Below are 10,566 nucleotides of genomic sequence, written 5' to 3' on the forward strand. Positions count from 1 at the left end.
ACACACACACACACACACACAGAGCTGGTTTAGGTAGCACCTAATAGGTACTGTACTTATCCTGGTCTACTTCCCTGACTGAGGATCTCATAATAGGATTACTGACGTCCTGAGTGTAGTCCTCTGAGACTGACAGAGCGAGTGAAGAGATCAATGGAGTAAGACAGATGGTAAGGAATTCTACTCTCTTTTTTTTTCTCTCGGAGTGATATGCAGATATGCAGTCTTGTTCTTGCCTTCTTGATTATTTGACATGTATTCTACTTTCTTACTTTGGCTTTGGTCCAAGGGACAGGGAACAGCTGTCTTTGGTCCCCATTCTCCAGTAGCATCGTTCTGCTGCTATGGTGCCGATCCATGCTATGCACCCTCAGGTGAGTCAGAGCATCTCTCTTCTGGCTATACAAACCCTCTGCTAATGATTCAGACTGTACCTAACACAGTGGGCTCATAATGTCCAAGTGAGTCAGGGTTTCTATTCTTCCAGCCTGATGAGGGGACACCTAAACAAAGTGACCAGCCGACCAAGATGCTAATCGTGCTAGACAGTGAGGACAGTGAGGACGGTATAGTACCTTAGTGTGCCCTCTCTAGCATTATGTCATTGTTGTTGTTGGGCGGATATCGTGTGTGCAATTATCAAAGAATACTTTTCGTAAAAAAGGATGGAAACAAGTGTTTTTGTAAAAATAGTGACGTGATATGAACGATAGTTTGAGCATCAACAGATCTATTGGGGACCATCCTAATGTTGTATCACTGTGAAGCGCAAGGCTCTGATCTGAGAATAACTTGGCATGTTGGTGTCTTTCATACAGAGGCCAGTTAGGAAGAATAACTTGACACGTTGATGTCTTTCATTCATAGAGTCCATTGAAGAGCAGCAGCCGGTTACGCCATGGAATGACCTGTGTATTATAGATCGCGTAGGCTTCACCAGGTGAGGTTTTATCCGTCAGTGTGACTGACGATAACCATCACTATATTGGTAAGGATCAAGAACAGATCGTCTCATCCCTAATCCAGACGTGTTGTTAAAGTCCTGCAATTGCCCCAGATACGTGTTTGGTAATGTGTTTGGTTGTCTTGAGCCGTTTCATTGTGTCTCTCTCTCCCTCTCCATCTGTCTGTCCCTGTCTGTCCCTCCCTCCCTCTATCACAGTGCTAAGATGTCAGAGGAACAAGTGGAGGTAAGGTAATCCGTCAGTAGTTCTCATTAACATGATGTTATGATGCATTGCAATCATAGGGATACACCTTGTGTGGGTATTGTGCGTACTATCGGATTCCCCCAACCCCAGTCCCCCCTTATGATGTTGTATGGTAAGCCTGTAACACCTTTGTTTCCCATTAAGGATCTATACAATTCTATTCTAATTTATTTGATTATTTAGTATTCTACTGTATTGTATTGTATTCTACTATATTATCTTCTATTCCCTTCTATTCCATTCTATTCTATCCAGAATGCGTTCTCCCAGATTGCGCTGGCCTTTCGTAGTGACCAGTACACCCTGAAGCAGAGGCTGCAGGCAGAGGAGCATGCTAGGAACCTGGCTGAGGAGAACATCCAGCTGGAGCTGATGAGAGGCCGGGAGACACTGGAGGTATTGGAGGAGGAGGGTGGATGGATGGGGTCACTGCAATGACGAAAGAGAAGTAATGGACGTTTCCCCTCTAGCCTGTTCCACTCACCAATCTCTGAGACCGTCAATCATAATAAATTATGTTTGAGCCAGAGTGAGTGTGAGTTAGTACCTATGAGTTAGTGTCTTATTTTTTCTAATGAATATTATGACAAGCGTCAGCAGCACTGTGTCCCTGACATTGAGACCAACTTTTTTATTGGGGGTGTAAGGCCTACAGCATACAATGTGTGTATTGTATATGAGGGTGTTTGTAACAGAATTTTGACTTGTCTCACTGTGTTGTCAGACTCTAAAGGCTCTGTGTCTGGACAGTATACGCAGTAAGATCCTCCAGAGACTAGAGCTGTGTCTGGATATACTGGGAGGAACAGTGGAGAGAATCTCCAACACAGCAGAGGTGTTGGGAGCTGTACATCAGGTAGTCTCTCTCACACAGACATTACTGTACAGTCTATCTAGCTCAAGACTTTGATTATGGATTGGATCAGCCACACATTATACCCCAATGACTGAATCAAAGGGAAAGGACACAATCATCACACTCGTCACTGATACTTTGAGACTTGAGTAGAATGAAGCTGCTATTCTTTGTGGTTCAGTACATGTTTATATACTCTGCCTACACATACTCAATGTAGCTGTACTCTGTATGGTAGGAGGCTCGTGTGAGTCGAGCGGTGGAGCTGATGGTGAGCCACGTTGACAACCTGAAGAGGCGTAATGAGAGAGACACAGAGCTGGACGAGACCAGGAAACTCAACAGGAAAATCCTCTGTAGGAACTACAGCGACCCTAGCGGTAAGTACCACCAGTGTAACTGTCTGGGTTCAAACTCTGATGTCTCGCACGCCACAAGACTGTGGTAGCCCGCTGTGCTAAAGCCTAGACTTAGATTTCAGGTCTAGGTTGTCGATGAGGTTACTTATCACGTAAGCATGGTTCACTGAACCATCAACGGTCTACCTGAATATGGCTTGGTATGTGATAGGCACAGATGCTGTTATCTGACTGGTGTATCTCTCGCTGCAGATGAAGGAGAGTTCAGGCAGAAGGACAATAAAACCTCTCAGCAGGTAGGAGCACTTCCCTGTCTTCATTCAGAGGATATTAAGAATTTGTTCTTAACTCACTTGCCTAGTTAAATAAAGGTCAAATAAAAATCAAATAAAAATAGATTCACTATGTATAACATTGTGTCATAATTGTTTTTATCTTGTTTTAACCTTTCCTGTCTCTCTTCCTTCCTCTCGTTCTTCTAGTTGCACATTGGTGCAAGTCGTCGAAGGGTCAGCATAGCAGTGATCAACAAACAAGCCCAGGTCTGCGCAGTTCAAGTCCTTCCTCTCCAAAGGCATGCACTGCACCCACGCACACCAACTATCTGCCTATTCTTTTGCCCCAGGAAAAGAGAAAATTGGAAAGAGGGCTGCGGAAGTCATTCTCATTAGATCATGGGATAGGCAAGAAGTCCCTCTCAACCCCATCTCCATCAATGGACTTCATCACAGAGTCCAACCCTTCAGTCATGGTCAACACAGAAGAGATGGATGTTCCCTTACTGGATGGCAGGTAATGTGGGTGTAAAGGACTTCACGCTGCTTGCTTAGCGAGTACCACTTCCTCCCGATTCGGCCCATTCCTGGCGCAAACTCGGGACCTCTGCCTCACAAACACACATGAACGTCCTCCCTCAAGCATATTAGCCTGATCGAGCCACCTCAAAAGCTAGTAATGAGGTGACCCAAGCGGGACACTTCAGGCTGAGGAGTACATTTCACACATCCCCGTGTGCTACATAGGAATATACATTATCTACATGCAAGGGTTAAAGGAAATTAGAATTTACTTCAATTTTCTCGCTGTAATTTTCATTTCATTTCATTAAAATTCCAAGTCAGTCTTTGAATTCAGAGAATTCAATTCCATTCAATCCCAATGTTAGGTCAAATCCAAGAATTCAATATTATCCCCAACAATTCCACAAATTCAAATGTAATTCCGTCAGGCTTTCAGGCTGATCAAGTCATTGTTCAGACAGCTTAGCTATACCGGAAATGAAATATAGAAATACAAGTTGAAATGATTTAAAACAAATACTATAGTCAATGTTTGATGCATTAATTCAATTACCTGGGATATGTAGAAATACTCAATTCCAATTCAATTCCAAAGATGAAATGTTTTACAATTCTAATTCCATGACATGAAGATTGTTGAAATTCAAATTGAATTTAACAAATTCTCCACTTCATGAGTGAATTCAAGAATTGAATTGAAATTTCAAATTAAATTGGAATTGACCCTAACCCTGCCACCAACCAAAACTTTTTTGCTGATTCAAGACCACATGAAGCCCCTGATGATAACAAACAAGCAGTCGCTGCTGATGTTCAGTCACCACCAGAACCAGACCCCACTCCAGTCTATACAGCACCCTGTCCCACTCTCACACACAAGCCAAACGAAGTGGACACCAAGAAAAACACGAGGTACAGTATAGAATTTACACATAAATAACATTTCCTGTAGCCAATTCTACACCTTATTTATATGCAAGGGGAAGTCCTCAGGACTAAATTATACTGAACAAAAATACAAACGCAACATGTAAAGTATTGGACCCATGTTAAAAGATCCCAGAAATGTTCCATACGCACAATTGTTGTGCCCAAACTTGTTTACATCCCTGTTAGTGAGCATTTCTTCTTTGCCAAGATAATCCATACACCTGACAGATGTGGCATATCAAGAAGCTTTATATGATTAAACAGCATGATCATTAAACAAAGGCGACTCTCGAATGTGCAGTTTTGTCACACAACACAATACACACGTTTTGAGGGAGCGTGCAACTGGCAAGCTGACTGCAGGAATGTCCATCAGAGCCGTTGCTCGTGAATTGAATGTTAATTTCTCTACCTTAAGCCACCTCCAACATCATTTTGGAGAATTTGGCAGTACGTCCAACTGGCCTCACAACCTAAGACCACGTGTATGGTGCCGTGTGGCCGATCAGTTTGCTGATATCAACCTTGTGAACAGAGTGCCCCATGGTGGCAGTGGGGCTATGGTATGGGCAGGCATAAACTACGGACAACGAACACGATGGCAATTTGAATGAACAGAGATACAGTAATGAGATCGTGTGGCCCATTGCCATGCCATTCATCTGCCACCATCACCTTATGTTTCAGCATGATAAATACACGGCCCCATGTCGCAAGGATCTGAACACGATTCCTGGAAGCTGAACATGTCCCAGTTCTTCCATATCATGTTCTTCCATACTCACCAGAAATTTCAGCAATTGAGCATGTTTAGGATGTTCTGGATAGATGTGCACGACAGCCTGTTCCAGTTACCGCCAATATTCAGCAACTTTGCACAGCCGTTGAAGAGGAGCGGGACAACATTCCACAGATCCCAATCAACAGCCTGATCTACTCTATGCAAAGGAGATGAGTCGAAGATACTGACTGGTTTTTCGATCCATGCCCCTACCTTTAAAAAAAAAAAAGAAAGGTTTCTGTGACTAACAGATGCATATCCCAGTCATGTGATATCCATAGATTAGGGCTTAATTAATTTATTTCGATTGACTTTTTGACTAATATGAACTGTAACTCAGTAAAGTCTTTCAAATTGTTGCATAAAACACCGGTTCTTTGCGTCAGTGAGTGGAGCAAAACTAGATTTTGTTTCCCAATAGGACTCGTAAAAAGCTTAGGCCTCAATCACACCGACAGCGTCATTGCATTTGGTTCACCAGAAGTACATTCATGAGTCAAACTGTATGCATAGACGGCTTGACAGAAATGGTAGCAGAATGTGAATGTTGAACTTTTGTTGCACATACATCCAGATGATGCTGCATCACATTTTGCCCAATGACACTAAGTGTGATCAAGGTGTTAGATTTGGACAATATCTTCAGGGCCTAGCGCTCAGCACAGTGTCTGCTGACAAATAAATCATAAACTCAGCAAAACAAGAAACGTCCCTTTTCCAGGACCCTGTCTTTCAAAGATAATTCGTAAAAATCCAAATAACTTCACAGATCTTCATTGTAAAGGGTTTAAACACTGTTTCCCATGCTTGTTCAATGAACCATAAACAATTAATGAACATGCACCTGTGGAACGGTCGTTAAGACACTAACAGCTTACAGACGGTAGGCAATTAAGGTCACAGTTATGACAACTTAGGACAGGCCTCTTTAGTAGAGGCCTTTCTACTGACTCTGAAAAACGCCAAAAGAAAGATGCCATGGGTTAGTCACATGTCTGTAGAACTTGTTCAGTTTATGTCTCATTTGTTGAATCTTGTTATGTTCATACAAATATTTACACGTTAAGTTTGCTGAAAATAAACGCAGTTGACAGTGAGAGGACGTTTCCTTTTTTACTGAGTTTAGTTATTGCAACAATCATTGTCTGATTATTCAATAATCACGTTGAAATCTCATAATATTCCGATATTCCGAATATTCTGATAACGTTCCAATCATCTGGCCAACACACAATAAATAAATAAAATAAATAAAACCAAACCAATATCGAGGAAGGCGTGCCAAGGGAGGAGAACAGCTACCAGCGAAGAGGGGCACACCTTGCCATAGACGGTTACAATTTGGGTCACAGTAGAATTTAGATTACACCACAGCCACTGCCCCTGTCCTCCCAAGGCACACCGGCCAGTACAATCATGAAGGGATCCCTCAAAACAAAAGGTAAAGCACAGCTTTTATAACTGGGCATGGCAGCCCTGCCATTAATTGACAATTGCCTACACCTGGCCCTGAGAGGGACAGCATTTTAACACATCAACAGTTAGACCCTGTTATACACATGTTCAGAGGTACAATAATAACACGACAATGGCACAATAACACAACAAGGAATTGGCTAAACAAGGGCCTTTGTTGTTGTATTCTAACATGGCATGTGTGTCTGTGAAAGTTCACCTTTGGATACTCTAATAAGGTGCAGACATAAAGGCAAGGCTGCGCTGGAGAGGACGGAGAGGAGGAAAGGGAACAGAGAGAAGACAATGACACACACCGACCAATGCATCACCGGAACGTAAGTCACTTATAATCAAATCAAATTGTATTTGTCACGTGCGCCCGAATACAACAGGTGTAGTAGACCTTACAGTGATATACTTACTTACAAGCCCTTAAAAACTTCTTCGGGATAGGGGGCAGTATTTTCACGTCCAGATGCCTGTTACTCAGGCCCAGAAGCTAGGATATGCATATGCGTGATAGTATTAGATACAAAACACTCTAAAGTTTCTAAAACTGTTAAAATAATGTCTGTGAGTATAACAGAACTGATTTGGCAGGTGAAACCCCCAGCACAATCCATCCAAGGACTTTTTTGTTGTTGAGGTCATTGTGTTTTCCAATGCTTTTCTATGGGAAACCTGATTTATTAGGGCCCAGATTGCAGTTCATATGGCTTCCACTAGATGTCAACAGTCTTTAGAAATGTTCGATGTTTTTCTTTTGAGAAATGAAGAAATAGTCCTATTCTTTCCATGTGTCACTCTGAAACAAATGTGCCAAATAAATTGACATTTTTGGGATATAAAGAAGGAATTTATCAAACAAAACGACCATTCATTGTGTCACTGAGGCATTTGTGATTGCAAAAAGATGAAGATCTTCAAAGGTAAGGCATTTATTATACCACTATTTCTGACTTTCGTGTCAAATTAGCCTGGTTGAAAAATGGTTTTCATGTTTTTGTATGCGGGGCGCTGTCCTGTAGTTTGAATTTGGTGCTCTGCAATTTCACTGGATGTTGTCAAATCTAATGGGATTCGAGCGTTAAGGGATCCCTATTAACCATCAATGCAGTTTTAAGACAAAGTAAAAAATAGATAAGTAAAACATTATTTAAAAATTTAAGTGCAGCAGTAAAATAACAATGGCGAGGCTATATACAGGGGGTACCGGTACAAATCAAATCAAATGTATTTGTCACATACACATGGTTAGCAGATGTTAATGCGAGTGTAGCGAAATGCTTGTTCTTCTAGTTCCGACAATGCAGTGATAACCAACAAGTAATCTAACTAACAATTCCAAAACTACTGTCTTATACACAGTGTAAGGGGATAAAGAATATGTACATAAGGATATATGAATGAGTGATGGTACGGGGCAGCATACAGTAGATGGTATCGAGTACAGTATATACATATGAGATGAGTATGTAGACAAAGTAAACAAAGTGGCATAGTTAAAGTGGCTAGTGATACATGTATTACATGTATTACATAAGGATGTATTACATAAGGATCGATGATATAGAGTACAGTATATACATATGCATATGAGATGAATAATGTAGGGTAAGTAACATTATATAAGGTAGCATTGTTTAAAGTGGCTAGTGATATATTTACATCATTTCCCATCAATTCCCATTATTAAAGTGGCTGGAGTTGGGTCAGTGTCAATGACAGTGTGTTGGCAGCAGCCACTCAATGTTAGTGGTGGCTGTTTAACAGTCTGATGGCCTTGAGATAGAAGCTGTTTTTCAGTCTCTCGGTCCCAGCTTTGATGCACCTGTACTGACCTCGCCTTCTGGATGATAGCGGGGTGAACAGGCAGTGGCTCGGGTGGTTGATGTCCTTGATGATCTTTATGGCCTTCCTGTAACATCGGGTGGCGTAGGTGTCCTGGAGGGCAGGTAGTTTGCCCCCGGTGATGCGTTGTGCAGACCTCACTACCCTCTGGAGAGCCTTACGGTTGAGGGCGGAGCAGTTGCCGTACCAGGCGGTGATACAGCCCGCCAGGATGCTCTCGATTGTGCATCTGTAGAAGTTTGTGAGTGCTTTTGGTGACAAGTCGAATTTCTTCAGCCTCCTGAGGTTGAAGAGGCGCTGCTGCGCCTTCTTCACGACGCTGTCAGTGTGAGTGGACCAATTCAGTTTGTCTGTGATGTGTATGCCGAGGAACTTAAAACTTGCTACCCTCTCCACTACTGTTCCATCGATGTGGATAGGGGGGTGTTCCCTCTGCTGTTTCCTGAAGTCCACAATCATCTCCTTAGTTTTGTTGACGTTGAGTGTGAGGTTATTTTCCTGACACCACACTCCGAGGGCCCTCACCTCCTCCCTGTAGGCCGTCTCGTCGTTGTTGGTAATCAAGCCTACCACTGTTGTGTCGTCCGCAAACTTGATGATTGAGTTGGAGGCGTGCGTGGCCACGCAGTCGTGGGTGAACAGGGAGTACAGGAGAGGGCTCAGAACGCACCCTTGTGGGGCCCCCGTGTTGAGGATCAGCGGGGAGGAGATGTTGTTGCCTACCCTCACCACCTGGGGGCGGCCCGTCAGGAAGTCCAGTACCCAGTTGCACAGGGCGGGGTCGAGACCCAGGGTCTCGAGCTTGATGACGAGCTTGGAGGGTACTATGGTGTTGAATGCCGAGCTGTAGTCGATGAACAGCATTCTCACATAGGTATTCCTCTTGTCCAGGTGGGTTAGGGCAGTGTGCAGTGTGGTTGAGATTGCATCGTCTGTGGACCTATTTGGGCGGTAAGCAAATTGGAGTGGGTCTAGGGTGTCAGGTAGGGTGGAGGTGATATGGTCCTTGACTAGTCTCTCAAAGCACTTCATGATGACGGAAGTGAGTGCTACGGGGCGGTAGTCGTTTAGCTCAGTTACCTTAGCTTTCTTGGGAACAGGAACAATGGTGGCCCTCTTGAAGCATGTGGGAACAGCAGACTGGTATAGGGATTGATTGAATATGTCCGTAAACACACCGGCCAGCTGGTCTGCGCATGCTCTGAGGGCGCGGCTGGGGATGCCGTCTGGGCCTGCAGCCTTGCGAGGGTTAACACGTTTAAATGTCTTACTCACCTCGGCTGCAGTGAAGGAGAGACCGCATGTTTTCGTTGCAGGCCGTGTCAGTGGCACTGTATTGTCCTCAAAGCGGGCAAAACAGTTATTTAGTCTGCCTGGGAGCAAGACATCCTGGTCCGTGACTGGGCTGGGTTTCTTCTTGTAGTCCGTGATTGACTGTAGACCCTGCCACATGCCTCTTGTGTCTGAGCCGTTGAATTGAGATTCTACTTTGTCTCTGTACTGACGCTTAGCTTGTTTAATAGCCTTGCGGAGGGAATAGCTGCACTGTTTGTATTCGGTCATGTTACCAGGCACCTTGCCCTGATTAAAAGCAGTGTGTAATATAGAGTATGTAAACAAAGTGGCATAGTTTAAAGTGGCTAGTGATACATGTATTACATAAAGATGCAGTAGATGATAGAGTACAGTATGTACATATATATGAGATGAGTAATGTAGGGTATGTAAACATTATATTAAGTAGCATTGTAAGTCAATGTGTGGGGGGGCTATACTTTGACTTTCTCTGATGTAACTACTATGGAAGTATATTGCAATTCAACATTTATTCTTCCATACCTTATTGCCATGACAGTGACACCCAGCTTCTCTTTTTAGGTGTGGCCCTATGTGCAGAGGGCGCCCCCTGGCCCCCTGGATGTGGCACTGCCGCTGGGTTGTCCTCAGTGTGTATCTGGTAGTGCTCTGCTGTGTGATACTACTGATCATCCTTTTCTGGCTCGGTCCTGAACGTCTGCTGAGAGCTGATGAGATTTAACACAAACACTTCCTGAAGGAGACAGACAAAGCACTTCCTGGTTCTGACCTGGCTTCTGATTGGTCATTGAACAGCTTCACCCAATAAACATTCCTGAAAGAATCACGTCTCAATTCTGTGATTAATCCGTTTAAGTATGACAATGTCACTGTGTTGTCTTTTTTGTGTGCAAACTTTCACATGGTGAGTTTTAAAATATGTTAATGATATTGTTATTGTGATATTTTATATTGACTAGAAACAAATGCCTCTCCAAATGAATCTCTCTAAAAAGAAATTGCA

General features: G+C 43.3%; 1 protein-coding gene across 2 annotated transcripts; it reads left to right on the top strand.

The window, feature by feature from the left end:
- si:ch211-163l21.11 (inositol 1,4,5-triphosphate receptor associated 1) lies at nucleotides 1–10,373 on the top strand. 2 transcript variants are annotated; one of them, XM_035738008.2, is made up of 14 exons: nucleotides 1–170; nucleotides 290–374; nucleotides 488–566; nucleotides 868–940; nucleotides 1,163–1,190; nucleotides 1,467–1,607; nucleotides 1,936–2,067; nucleotides 2,306–2,447; nucleotides 2,679–2,722; nucleotides 2,909–2,968; nucleotides 3,052–3,218; nucleotides 3,992–4,138; nucleotides 6,632–6,730; nucleotides 10,125–10,373. In XM_035738008.2, the coding sequence occupies exons 2-14, from the start codon at nucleotides 345–347 to the stop codon at nucleotides 10,282–10,284; spliced, it is 1,302 nt and encodes a 433-aa protein (XP_035593901.1). In that variant the 5' UTR covers nucleotides 1–170; nucleotides 290–344; the 3' UTR covers nucleotides 10,285–10,373. The 2 variants fall into 2 exon arrangements, with proteins under 2 accessions (XP_035593901.1, XP_035593902.1); XM_035738009.2 differs by lacking the exon at nucleotides 488–566.
- Nucleotides 10,374–10,566: the final 193 nt, after the last annotated feature.

Source organism: Oncorhynchus keta, chromosome 27 (assembly GCF_023373465.1).
Source record: "Oncorhynchus keta strain PuntledgeMale-10-30-2019 chromosome 27, Oket_V2, whole genome shotgun sequence".
Lineage (NCBI taxonomy): Eukaryota > Metazoa > Chordata > Actinopteri > Salmoniformes > Salmonidae > Oncorhynchus > Oncorhynchus keta.